General features: G+C 40.6%; 1 protein-coding gene across 1 annotated transcript in view; it reads left to right on the top strand.

Moving 5' to 3' along the window:
- Positions 1–1,949: 1,949 nt before the first annotated feature.
- atp10a (ATPase phospholipid transporting 10A) overlaps positions 1,950–14,325 on the top strand; it is a 39,923-nt gene continuing 27,547 nt past the window's right edge. Inside the window, exons 1-9 of the mRNA XM_028587863.1 lie at positions 1,950–2,738; positions 6,826–7,030; positions 8,156–8,241; positions 11,193–11,299; positions 11,405–11,536; positions 11,737–11,867; positions 13,062–13,314; positions 13,468–13,685; positions 13,767–13,961. Coding sequence (XP_028443664.1) covers positions 2,314–2,738; positions 6,826–7,030; positions 8,156–8,241; positions 11,193–11,299; positions 11,405–11,536; positions 11,737–11,867; positions 13,062–13,314; positions 13,468–13,685; positions 13,767–13,961 — 1,752 coding nt within the window. The 5' untranslated portion in view covers positions 1,950–2,313. The remainder of the gene's footprint in view (positions 2,739–6,825; positions 7,031–8,155; positions 8,242–11,192; positions 11,300–11,404; positions 11,537–11,736; positions 11,868–13,061; positions 13,315–13,467; positions 13,686–13,766; positions 13,962–14,325) is intronic.

Below are 14,325 nucleotides of genomic sequence, written 5' to 3'. Positions count from 1 at the left end.
TGCACAAAGACATGAATAATGTAAAATATTATATATATAAATATAAATATACTAAATCAATGGGGAAATGTAATAGTTTTCCAAGCCAAGATGCCACAGTGTACCTACAATCAGCCATTCATTTTTAACTCAACAGCTGGATGCCCCTGTGGCAAATTGCTGTAGACTGTCCTAGGATAGGCCTTTGATTAATCTCCTCTGGAGAGCCTGCTGGCTAAGTGGCCGGTCAGTCTCTATAAGGTACTAAAACTTCAGAGCTTTGAGTCATATGTTCATTCAGTGTATTACAGGGCTAACTGGTCAACGATTTCATTTTATCGTGTACGCCCAGTTTTGCTGGGAATTTATTTGTAAGGGTTCAATGGGCCATTGTCTCAAATTAGTGCTTTATAAGTCCATGCACTAAACTTTAAAGCCCCTATGTGTAGGATGTTCTGACTTTGGTGACTCCTAGTGGTATAATCTAAAAAAGGCACAGCATGGTGTCTGTTTAATATTTAATATTTATATCATAATTATGTTTATATTATATAATATATATATACACGCTACTTGATGATCATTTAATAGACATATTACCCTAAATCATTAGATAAATGGCAGACTAGTATATTGTATACTTCATAATAATAGTTGCTGACTATTGGAAAGAAAGAACAGCGCTATTTTACTTTTAGAGGGCTAAAGTTGTAAATAATATGTTGACCACCACATTGTCATGCTTGAATGAATTTGTAAAACGGTGTAAAAGGTGGCATGATTTTTTTATACAAAAGTACATAATAGCGTGTCAAAAAGACAGCAGGATAAAGAATCGAATACAGATGTGGATTGTGGTATAGCCTATACGTCAGAAAGAGCCTCTGCGACTTAAAGGTGCAGTCATCCATTTTTGGCCACTAGGTGGCGGAAAAACATCAAAACAAACAAACCAAACTAACAGATACACAGCCACCAGTACCACAGATTTAATTGTTAACAAAAAGTTGGCTACTTTCACATGTAGCAGACACGGAGCAACAATAGCATTCATTTGGAGTTATGCTTCTGGCAACCTGACGGATGTTAGTCCAATACTCACTTTTTCTTCTTGTAGCTCTTTAGTAAAATGTGTGTCTTTAGCAAGCTAAAAGGCAGTTTGACTTTCTTCGCCAGCTAACTTAGTTGCTAACTTTGTCTCTTTGTTGAAGGCGGTTATTTCAGGTTTCATTGCTTAATGAGTCTGAGGACGCTCACAGAATCAGCAAAAGAGATGCATTTTGTGTTTAGAAGTTGTTTAGCTCTTAATTAGTCAAAATGATGCTAGTGGGCTAGCAAAAAATATACTTAATTGTCAATTGACCCTTCGCTTACCCTGGAAGATGCAAGCTGGCCAATGACAACGCAGTATAGGACTGGCTCTATTGGGGGTCCTGTAGTATAGTGAACACTTCTACATAAAATTCATCTAAAATAAGGAAAATATAACACGCTATGGTTTTTATTGAGCAAATTAATTTAATTAATGTATTTTGTTATTTAATTTTCAATTTTTTATAGAATTTTATTATCGTAATGGGTTTATTTTCCTATCTTTCTTACATTATTATTATTGTTATTATTATTGTTAATATTATTCATATTAGTAGGATAGTAATACTTTTTCAAATTCTAAATTAGAGATTCTCCATCACAGATGTATAGGCAATACAAATACAAAAATAAATTACCCTTTTTATTAGTTATTTTTTTCTCTCTCATCAAACTGTTGTACTTGTACAAACGTACCACTTGTTACACTTTCTGTATCTGGCTGCTTCCTGTGAGCCAGCGTAAACTCCAATAATACCGCGTGGCACTTGGAGACACAAAAAGCCCAGGTCGGATCGAGGAGGGGCCTGCGCTTCAGATTTCCAGAGGAGTGCGACCCCTGACCGCTGACGAGCGTCCTGGTTTTGCTCAGCCTGCGCGCATGCGCGGATATATACACACAACACCAACACGCAACCAGTAGCGGAAGCCTATCCACATGATTTAGAAATCAACGGGTGATCTGTGGGACGCCGAAGTTATCCCTCCCTACTATCTCAGCATCCTTCCCAGCAATTGGGGGAAAAAAAGGAGAAGCCAAACAAGCAAAAGTTTTTTTCTCTGACTCGCGAAAAGAGGAGTCGACATGGATGAAAAGGAGCTGTTTGTGTGAATAAACGAAAAGACTGACGACGACATTCTTCACACGGTAAAAGAATGATAACATAGCTAGCACTTTGTGTTATTTTGCATGAGAGGACACCAAAACCACAACTGTGGGAAAGTTTCAAGCAGGGACTGGCTATGGCGCGGGAGAGCGAAGAGCCCGGGATGGCCAAAACTTCAAAAGTCAAAAGGCAAAGAAAGAAGAAACCAAAGGAGAACAAGACCAGGACAGTCCACGCAAACCTACTGTATGACAACGCCAAAGGGGAGGAAAACCCAAACAGAAACTATGCAAACAACAAGATTAAGACGACCAAATACACTGTGCTGTCTTTCCTGCCAAAGAATCTTTTTGAACAGTTCCATAGATTTGCCAATGTTTACTTTGTTTTCATCGCTTTGCTGAATTTCGTTCCAGTTGTCAATGCCTTTCAGCCAGAACTTGCTCTGGCTCCTGTAGTTTTCATTTTGTCTGTCACTGCCATCAAAGACTTATGGGAGGACTACAGAAGACATAGGTCGGATCAAGAAATCAATCACATGGATTGTCTGGTCTACAACAGGTAAGCGGGGCCTAAGTACTAGCAGCAGCCAGCAGTGTCCAGCTGTTGCTGAAACCTTGTGTGTTTAGTACAAACTGTCCTCCCCCAATGCATCACTTACACACATTCACATCAGCTGTGGAAGGCAGATTTCTCACATGTTCTTCACTCTCTTGACATATGATTCAAACTGGCCTGCTTGAACCCAGATGTCAGACTCTCAGTCACATATTCATCATTTTGTGTGGGTCCAGGATGGGGAAAAAGATAACATTTCTAGCCTCAGAGTGAAACTTGGCTAAGGAATATATATCACATATGGAATCCAAAAGTCCAGAAAACCTCCAATTTGCTGCCCACCTATCTGTCAGGGAGGTGTGAAAAAAGTTTTTCTGTTTATACAGTTTCTCTTAGTACTGTCATTATTATTAATTATGAGACACTATGTTACCTGACAACCTGTTTCTCTCCCAAGCTTTCTCTACTATTAACCATACCCCCGAGCCTGCGTGTGCCGAGTGTATTTTGCTAATGAAAAGCAGCACTGTCGTCCATGTACAGAGCATAATTCATGGTAATCAAAAGGCTCTGTGTTTAGTGGCTCCACAGTTTTAGCTAAGTCTTGACCCAAAGCTGCTCTGTCAAGGTTGGACATAATTGAATTTTCTTGCGCTGTGGCATTAGATTGCAAAACATTCCCTATCTCAACCTGGCAACCGCTGACTTGACTAAACCGACATGGCACTGTCATTTTATTCTTAAGGTAAAATACACCGTTGCTTAAACTACCTATCGCTGGTCTTTTTGATTATTTTCTAGTTTCTTCTCTCCTCTGTGACAGTAAACTGAAGATCTTTGAGTGTGGACAAAATAAGACATTTGAGGACATCTGAGGATAATCAGGCTTTGAAAAACCTGATTATCATTTTTCACCATTTTCTGAAATTGTATAGACCAACTAATCGATTAATCGAGAAATAGTCTTACATTGCCAGACCTTCCTTCACAGCGCTGCGGAGGAGGGTCTGGCTAGTCCACACAGCATCCTGGGATGGGAGAATAAGCGTGCTCTGGTTTGTCTTTAAACCAATCACTATCGTCTTGGGTGGCGCTAACTAGTCTCAGGAAGGAACTTGTTTTGGTGGAACGTGTGTACGTTCAAAAGTAGTTTTAGTCGTGGAACAGAAAACTCCGATTGGACATATAGTCTAGCTAGCTGTCTGGATTTACCCTGCAGAGATCGGAGGAGCAGTTAACCATAGTCCTCACAAATCCACCAGAGGTTAGAACGCCAACACAGAGACAGAGGAAGGGGACGGACATCCGGCTGAAAAGAAGGACATATGGAGAAATTTCCGGCGGAAATGGAGCAATCCCGGCAGTGGAAGGTCGTGGATATAGACTATTATATCATCATTAGTTGCAGCCCTAATGGGATATTCAAGTTTTATCTAAAATGGCAAATATTTACAAAGTCTGTCTGTAGAAAACAACCATGTGTGGTAAATGTCTCCTCCCTTTTTTAATGAATTATAACTTCCGAGGTATCCTCCTAGATACAGATTACAAAGATGCAGACCTGCCCAGTCAAATCACGCATTTGCACCAATAAACTGAGTTTTCTGGAATGTAAATGGTTTGCTCTTAATTTGCTTTAACAACATTGGCTGGTGCTGTCCAGAAACAAGCTGGACTCTCACGTCTCTGAACATCTAGTTTGACCACAACAACTTAACTTGCCTTGTTGTCTATCTAAGCTGATACATTCTTCCATAACTGGAGAATTAATTAGTGAAGTGTGCGGGCCATATTTTCTCTGCTCTATTTACTCTAGTTATTTTGGAGTGATGCACAAAGAATGGAAGATACATTTCACATTTAAGCAGCATTGAAGGACAGCCAATAGACCGCAGATTCAATCAATTTCCATCTGACGGACTGTCCTCGTTTCACTTTCTGTGTTTGTTTCCGAGAATATCTCTGGTGAGTTTTAATCTAAATGTAGAAAAACCCACATAATTTATCCTCTATTCCGGACTGTTGCTTTAACTTGAAAGCGTTAGCAGTAGCTGTGACCTTTTTTAAACAAAGATCACCAGTAAGAAGAGCGCTCAGGGGGATTTCCAACAGGCATAGTATTCATAGTATTCATAGATATACATCTTGGTATGTTATGGTTACAGAGTAGTATGTACATTTAATAAGATGTGAAGTCAAAGATAACAAAAACCACATTCTCATTAGAATCACACATTTAAAATGTAAGTTTGCAAGGCATCTTCATGTTTGCTAACATGTTTTAACATTTGTTTTAGTTGTTGGTAATTATTTGTGGCAACCCACAATATCTCTGTCTTACAGAAGTATTTTTCTTCCTTTCTCCAGACAGCATATGTGTTGTGTTTAGCCGTAAAGTAGAAAATTAACAGAGCTACAGCTAACAATTATCATTGATTCATCTGCAGATTATTTTCTCAATGAATTGATCATTCATGTTCTATGGAAGGTCACAATGTCCCAGAAAGTGATGTTTTCAAATTTTTGTTATGTGACCAACAGCCCAAAACCCAAAAGATATTAATTTGACTATCAGATATGACAAAGAAACGCAGCAAAATCCTGCTTATTTGTAGATCTACACTGCTTGGAAACTTTGACTAAACCCAGTCTCAAAATAAGTGTATTTTACTGTAGCATAAAGTCATTTATTTAATGTACCGCTTCAGGGAACTAGTTGACTGATCAGCCAGCGTCGGTACATCCGTTAGTATACCTCACACTCTGCACTGAGATAACTTTTACTGCAATAGCAAACTTTACAAAACTGGGTCACTTATTGAACAATTCTGTGCTCTAACTGTGGCCTAAGTCTATTCCATCTCACCTCAGGCTATTGATGAGTTTTCAGGCAATACAAAAAATAGGAATAAGAGGGAATATTTAGGGCTGCAACTAACGATTATTTTCATAGTGGATTAATCTGTCGATTATAAAATGTCAATCAGTGTTTCCCAAAGCCCTACATGACGTCTTCACGTCTTTTTGTTTTGTCCACAACTCAAAGATATGGTGAGAAGAAACTAGAACATGTTCACATTTAAGAAGCTTTAAGAGAACTTTTTTGTTATAAGAAACGACTCAAACCGATTATCAAAATAGTTGATGATTAATTTCGATTGATTCATCTTTGCAGCTCTAGCAACATTACTAACATAAGTTTTCAGTTTGTCACTGTCCTTTTAGATTCTGTTCACCCTCTGTTTGTCCAGTCGAATATAAAGTGCATGGGAATAGTCTGATTTTCATGCTGACACCAAGTGCATTTCAGTGACAAAATTCAAGGGAGGGAACATTTGATATACTTGGATATGAGTCATTAATGTCAAGGGGGGGAGGGGGTATGGGGGTCCGGTTGTTATGAATAAATAACCTTATGAGTGTTTTTTGCTTTCACTTCCTGACTGTTGTTTGTAGCTTGGCTGTATGCATTATTTAGCATATTTACAACCAGAAATATCACTTTGTTCAGAAATGAACCCTGGTTACCATTAGTGAAGTTTTACCCATTCATGGGTGATTTTGCACTTAATAGTTGCGAGTGCAGCAAGTTCCTCAATGTAGTGACATCATTTACAGTTTCCCAGCGTTGACACTGCAAACTCATTGATTGTGTTGATGTGGACTGAGAATAGAAAACCCTTGTGAGATTTATTTTGAAACAGTGTTGTTGTGACAAAGACGATGTCATGTCATACAAAGTGGAATTTGTTCCTCCTTAGTTTGTTTAATCCCCTGAAAAGTCTCATCCCATCTACTTACATCCCAAATTGCTATGTAATGCAATGGAGATGCAGTGCTAGGTCCCTGCTAAACTACATTTTGGACATTTTTGTCTGATGGACTTATTGAGGAGGAAGTTGACAAGGAAATTGGATGTCAATAAACAGGCTGTCCTCTTTCATGTGTAACATATTTTCAGTCCCGTACCGATTTATGGAAGTCGAGCTGCAGTTTCTGTTTATAGAAGCACCAATTATAAAAACAATAGCTCCACATCTTTCGCCCTGCAGCTTCTACCAGCCGTTTTGTCCTCTCATTGTTCTGGCAGAGCGGAGAGACGCTATGTGGAGAGGTACTGGAAGGAGGTGCGGGTGGGAGACTTCATCAGGCTGCGATGTAACGAGATCCTCCCTGCCGACGTTCTGTTGCTGAGCTCCAGTGACCCCGACCGCCTGTGCCACATCGAGACCGCCACGCTGGACGGCGAGACCAACCTCAAGCAGAGGCAGGTCGTCCGCAGCTTCTTTGACCTGGTGAGGTGGCCTTAACGTTCTGTCTCCATCTTGTCCTGATTAGGGCGTTAAATCTCACATTTTATCACAATACGATATTATATTGATTCATAGGACAACAATACAATATTTACTGATATCACTAGGGCTGGGTATCGTGAAAAATTTGATACCGTTACCAATACCATGACTTAGATACCGGTTCCTAAACGATACTTCTTTCGATACCAATTTTATAAAACAAAAAGAAATGACAACAGTACACATTATGGCACAACTCTTTTTATTTATTTTCAGCTTTGACTACCTGAGCCCCGTCTCTGTGTAACGTAGAGTTTTTCCTGCATGTCTCTACAACTTCTAATGTTAGACAGCCAATCACAGACCTGATTAGATCTTGGTAGAAGCATGCTGCATGCTGACTGGCTCACTGACGCTGATGAGATTTACTCCTTAGGTATTGAAATTGGGCATTTTCCAATACTCGATACTTTAGAGGAATTTCAGTCAGTGCCTAAAAAGTATTGAATTTGGTACGCAGCCCTAGATATCACAAAGTCTTCCACAATACAATTTTGATTTGATTTAACACAATCAGTTATATAAATTAACTCAAAGCAACTAAAATAGGATTTGACAACTTCATTACTAAGCTCTTCCAGACATTTAAATTAAAAACAAACTTCTCTTTTTAATAGAAAAGAATTAATATAAAGTGCACCTTTAAAGATGGCGATGGGTATCAATATTTTCACTTTGTATTGATGATATTGGATCAATGAGGATTGAATTGATTTATCGATCCAGATCAATGTATCGTTACACCCCTAGTCCTGATTAGTCTACATATGTCACACAAATAGCACTCTTTACCAAAGCTAAATGTTTTTTCAACTTCTGGTGTAAAGTAGTAAAATGGTAATACTGGTAATGTTGATAATTAACAAATCATTCACTAATTTATCAAATGCAAATATGAAACACGAATCAATGAAAAATAAAAAGAAATGTAACGTCTACCTGCCCCATGAAAAACAAGCATCTCTCATTGACTGCACTTCAGATCATAGAAAAATGTTAAAATACACTATAGGTGTCACTCCATATGACCCCTGCCTGAATAATTGGTTTGTTGTCTGTTTGCAGGATTGTGATTTTGACCCCTTAAAGTACAACGGCATAATTGAATGTGAAAAGCCCAACAACGACCTGAACAGATTCCGAGGCTACATGTGAGTATTCTCTTGTTTAGTCAGCTCTGTACACCGTGGGACTGATGGCTGCCCATCATGTGGCTGCAACTTTTTAAAACTACTGTTTTAAACCAAAGATGCTCAACTTTCTCAACTCCTATTCAAGGTTTTAAGTTTTTCATTTCACTGTAAAATGATGCAGTGACATTTTGAGTGATGTTTAGCTCCAAAATGGAAATAATGTGAAACTGCGGTTTGTTGACAAGCCAGGAGTTTCCAACTTATAATTATGACTTGAACAGTTTTTCCAAGCTTCCTGTGATGTGGTTGCATGGTTTTACCCGTTTGACCATGCACATTCGAAGATGTATGTGTTTCCTCGTGACCAGGATAAACGGAAGAATCAGCTGCTCTTTGCAACCTGATTACTGAAGCTGTAGTTCCTAGACCTCTGTGAGAGCTAGCCCAGCTGGTGTATTAAGCAACAACAACTTGCCCCCCTTTTCTCAACTGAGTTCCTGTGTTACACCTTACTTCCTTTTGTGTGTGTTTGCAGTAGAAATGCTCGAGGATGTTTTTTTTCTCAAGATGTAGTGGAGCTATTGACAGAAATGGGAAAGGAGGAAAAGCTTGATTCAGCCCATCCTGTTGTGGTACTTTGTCCCTTTTCCTTTTATTAGGCATGTTATCTTGGCTTGGTTTAAGAGACTAAAAATGTAAAACTGAAAGACAAGGTTACAAACTGGAGGTGTGGGAATTGAAAGACATGGACATTTACTATGCAAGGTGGGACTAATCAGAGATGCTATTGAGTTGCTTTATGCAAAATGCAGGATCTGGTGGTTTTTGAGCTTGACCCATACTACCACAAAGTTCAGGCTACCTCAGCATCTGCTGCTTTGGTTTGAACCTTTTTATGCCTTCATGCCAGCGATAACCGTGGCCAGGTGTAATGTTTCCGTGTCGTCCTTTCGTCCATTCCATACTTATAAATGCATTATCTCAGGATGCCTTGAGGAAATTTCTTCAAATTTGGAACAAACGTCCATTTGAACTCTAGGTTGAACGGATTACACTGACATGTTTTGGGCCATAACTCAAGAATTTCCATACACATATGTTATGTATATTATGTGAGTCTTGACAGGCATGGATGTAAACTGCAACTTGAGTGGTTGGTGGAGGCTTACAACTGCGAGGCGCTAATACTAGTTATATCTGGCTCTTGTGAGTCAACACAATGCAAAACTAAATTGTGGGAGTTTCCCTTCCAAAACTTGGATGCCACTTGGCATGAGTTGGCACTAATACATCTACAGTAACGCAGAGGAAATTGGGTTATCCATGCAGTGTAATGTGATTGTCTTTTAATGTGATTGTTGCATTTACACGTTTTCATGTTGACATAAAACGTTTTCACTTTGTCGATTATTTGAAGTCTCCGATGGTTGCCAGGCAACTTCATGGTGACAACAAGACTCCACAAAGTCACTGTGCCCAGCCAATAAATAATTCTGGACTAAACCCCCCCATAACACCACACACCATGTCACGTTTACGCTTTAATTCAAACCAATGAGGTCAAACGTGTTAATCAGTTACCTTCTTACAGAGCTAGTGGTTTCCCTCTGTGTTCAGTCTCTATGCTAAGCTTAGCTAACCGGCTTCTGGCTGTAGCTTCATATATTTATCCTACAGACATAAGAGTGGTATCTATATTCTCATCTAATCTTCAGAAAGAAAGCAAAAAAGTACATTTCCTGAAATGTTGAACTATTCATGGTCACGTTATCAGTGGGATGCAGTGTATTCACTCCCTACTATTGTTAGAGTTTTCAGAGACCTGGAATAATGCCATGTGTATCTTCTTGGCCTTTTCATTGTATCTCTTCACTGGGAGATGAGAAACATCCTCTGAGCTTACAGTAAAACGGCCGGGCTGACCCGCAATCACATTAATATGAAATTTATTCTTTGCTCAGAAGGAGACCAGATGCTGCAGGTATTCCGTTGCCAGGCTACAGCGGAGCACGGGGCACAGTGGCAGGAGAGGGGGGGCAGTTGTGTCAGCAGTGTTTTATTACGTTACGGATAATGGCACCAAGTCTAATCTCACTTCCTTTGTGGGACAGAAAGTACTCTGTGTCTCCGAGTGTTATCAATTTCTTGAACAGTGTGAGCTATGAACTGGGATGAGCGGTGTGTAAACTACGGCGCCTTGGAGCTCAGGCCCAGTGATTAATCTATAACGGTGGTGACGTGTCCGCCGGCCTGCTGTCAGAGTCCAAAGGATGAACTTTTAGTAAACATGCTGACTGTTGTGTGACTTTGAAAGAAGCTACAACGGAGATGATAAAGCACTGCTTCCAGCTAAAGGTTGTGGAGCTGTTTCAACTAACACACTTGTAATCCTCGATTTAGTAATAGGATTAAGGCTGACATTAACCGCTCAGCTCTCCCCCACAACAGACGCATTTGCCCCTCATTTGATACAGCTCAGCATATACATCTCACTTTTAGTTTAAAACCCTTTTCTAAGAGAAGTTTGAACTTCCTTGGTGGGCTGGCTAAGAGCTGAATTCAGTCTTTGTACATCATCGACACTCGCGATGAGCCCGACAAGCTTTAAATGTAAGAGTCTGAAGTGAGGTCCGAGGGTCAGTGATGAAGCAGTGAATTGCCTGATTGATTCTAAGCCCGAGGGGAGCGGAGCGCGGGCAGTGCTTCTGTATCAGAGTGAATTTGTGCTGAGATAAGGGCTCCTGGCGAGGAAAGACCACGATGCTTTAGAGCATGATCGATTGAGGTGCTCAACAGAATAAACCGATGTTGTCTTTGGGGCTCTGGCATAGTCCGATACTCTATTTCTCCTAGCAGCAGTATTTTTTACACCTGAGTATAAAGACATAGCAATGATCATTTTGCCCTTGTTTGATAACATTTTTAGACCAGGACTTAAAGTCATTTTTATGCATCTTCTAACCTGACAGAATCCATCGAAGTGGCCAAAGAGATGCACTTTACAAAGAAAACCTGCTGCTGAGAGGCTGCACCATCCGCAACACAGAAGAGGCTGTGGGAATAGTCATTTATGCAGGTTAGCCCCCGAAATAGCTGTGTTGTAGGCTTGCTGTCACACTCCATATTTCACCTCTGACCTACTGTTGTTAGTGTGCTGTTAACACACTGTGTGTCTTCACAGGTCATGAGACCAAAGCCATGCTAAACAACAACGGCCCGCGCTACAAGCGCAGTAAACTGGAGAGACAGATGAATGTAGATGTGTTCTGGTGTGTCATCATCCTGCTGGTCATGTGCCTGTTTGCTGCTGTTGGTGCGTATCAGTTCAGAGTTACGTAACATGACACATGGATTCAGGATTAAGATCTAGGTAGCTCACAAAGAAGGAAAACAAATATTTCTTACAACAAAAGACAAAAAAAGAAAATCTCTGACTGCGTTTGCTGTGCTTTTTATTTATATCTTCTCATTCCAGTGTTTATATGAGTTGACCTTGTGGTGTTGCTGTTCCAGGTCATGGGCTGTGGATGTTTCAGTACGGAGATAAGAGACCTGTGTTTGACGTTCTTAGTCCCGAGGGGACAGACTTATCACCCATCATGTCAGCCATTTATCTCTTCCTTACCATGATCATCGTCTTTCAGGTACAAACAAGAGAGAAGCCTAAAGAAACAAAGGCACAGATAAAGACATAAACAAGACACATAGTATCATTAGGGTAAAAATGTTTTATCCCGCTGACTATACACAAGCGTTGCTGTAAATCAAAGCATCGGCAGTAGTTATTTCAGCCCCCAGGGGTGCGTGACCTCTAGATCTCTATCGTCACATTTAATCTGGAAAAGCAGTGAGGAAGTACTTGCTTCATACTGCAAAAATAATCTTTTTAATACAAGAAGTGCCACCTGACACCTATTGATTGATTTTCTTTTTTTTCTGCTTGCATGCAGAAATGTCAGTGAAAATGTCACCCTGTCCTGTGTCAGATACTGCAGCTAGTTCCCCTGATATTGGGTAACTTTTAAAATAAATGAAGAAACTCAGTGGCGATAGCAGTTATGTTTCACAGTACAAACGGTTACTGTTTGAGGTTAAAGAACTACCAGTGTTGCTAGACTTTTTGCTTTCAAATAAACACATGACTCTGTTGGCATCCAGTTACATGGAGAATGTGCAAGCTGAACCGCCTTCCCAAAAGCTATGACTCATTTGTCCGGAAATACTTTCCAGAAGTGTTCTCACTCGGGATTAAACCAATGTTTTTTAAACAATCAAACATATACCCAGTATCCTTATATGTCCCTTTTTAAATTATTAAGATCTTGAGCGATATGATAGTCTAAAACAGTGATTCACAAGCTTTTTTGTTAGACACACCCTGACAGCCCTGTCAGATCAACTCAGCTACCCATTCATGACACCACTATTTATTTCATCCATTTATCCATTACTTTTAGCTAACTTATTCAACGGTTTATCTGTGAATGTTAGCTAATTATGTATTTTAACCTTTTGTCCACTACTTTTAGCAAACTATCTATTAATCTTTTATTTTAACCATGGCTTTTAGCTCACATTTATCTATTACTCTTAGCTGCTGAATCATTTGTCCATGTATCCAAAACTTTTAGCTAAATATCTATTTGAACCTTTTGTCCATTACTTTTTGGTTATCACATAGTCTGAACTTGTTGTGTCCAACTCTTACAGCTGACTCGATATGTGGATACATTTTTCGTAATTACTTTACGGTCTTTCCATGTGTATATACAAAGCAGGCTGGCAAAACCGATAACCAGCTCTATCTCTTTTCTAACAAAGACTCTGTCCTCTCCTAGGTGCTGATACCTATCTCCCTTTTTGTGTCGATTGAAATTGTCAAGATCTGCCAAGTGTACTTCATCCATCAGGACATGGATCTGTACGACGAGGAGACGGACTCTCACCTGCAGTGCAGAGCTTTGAATATCACCGAGGATCTCGGCCAGATGCAATACATCTTCTCTGACAAGACGGGCACGTTGACGGAGAACAAGATGGTGTTTCGCCGCTGCACTGTGGCAGGGGTGGAGTACTCCCATGATGCTAATGGTGAGACAAGCCAGAAAACACACACACACACACACACACACACACACACACACACACACACACACACACACACACACACACAACACACTAACACTCCCTTGCACAAACAGTTAGCAGCCATTGCTTTTTTAAGTCACTCTTAATGATTTTCAGCTAGAAGACTGGCTATGTACCAGGAGATGGATTCTGAGGAAGAAGACTGTACGTCTCACGGTGGTACCCTGCCCAGGCGGGACAGTGTGACCAGCCACCAGAGTGCCCGGGTGGTGCTGCGCTCCCAGAGCACCAAGTCCCACCGCAGGACGGGCAGCAGGGCGGAGGCCAAGCGAGCCAGCATCCTCTCTAAGCACACGGCCTTCAGCAGCCCCATGGTCAGTGCGCCTCACCGTCACGTCGTCCCTCGTATTCTGTGGTGTGTTCTCTCCTCTGATAAACCCTCCTCTGTCCTTCAGGAGAAAGATATCACCCCTGACCCTCAGCTCCTAGACAAAGTCAATGAATGCAGCAGTCAGATGGACTTCATGCGCTTCCATAACCAGCCCATGTCCCAGCTGCCCTCTGACCTCGCTGACATCATTGATTTCTTCATCGCTCTCACCATCTGCAACACGGTGGTGGTGTCCTCCCCCAACCAGCCCAGGCAGAAGGTAAAACTCACCTCAACCAAATCTATCCAGTCGAACCTTCTTGGGGTCAGTAAGGGGTAATCCCTTTCACCATTCAGAAATTACTGAGATAGTCAACTTGGTCAGATAGGCTTCCAGATAGTAGTACAGGACCTATATTCTGAGCTCATGTGTTCACAGTTCCGGGTTCTGGTTCGACCCTCTCGCCTCTCTTTCTGCCTGCTTTTCCTCTAATCTTTCATCTGTCATTCTGTACATTATTTTCCTGGCTGAAATATCTCAATAACTTCAGGATAGATTGTCAAGAAATTTTGGATGGATATTCGTGTCCCCCATAGGACGATTGTTATAGCTTTGACAATTCCCTGACATTCAGATCAAAGAT

This window comes from Perca flavescens, chromosome 9 (genome assembly GCF_004354835.1).
Source record: "Perca flavescens isolate YP-PL-M2 chromosome 9, PFLA_1.0, whole genome shotgun sequence".
Lineage (NCBI taxonomy): Eukaryota > Metazoa > Chordata > Actinopteri > Perciformes > Percidae > Perca > Perca flavescens.
Note: the sequence above shows the minus strand (reverse complement) of the source record. Positions and strands in the feature narration are given on the sequence as shown.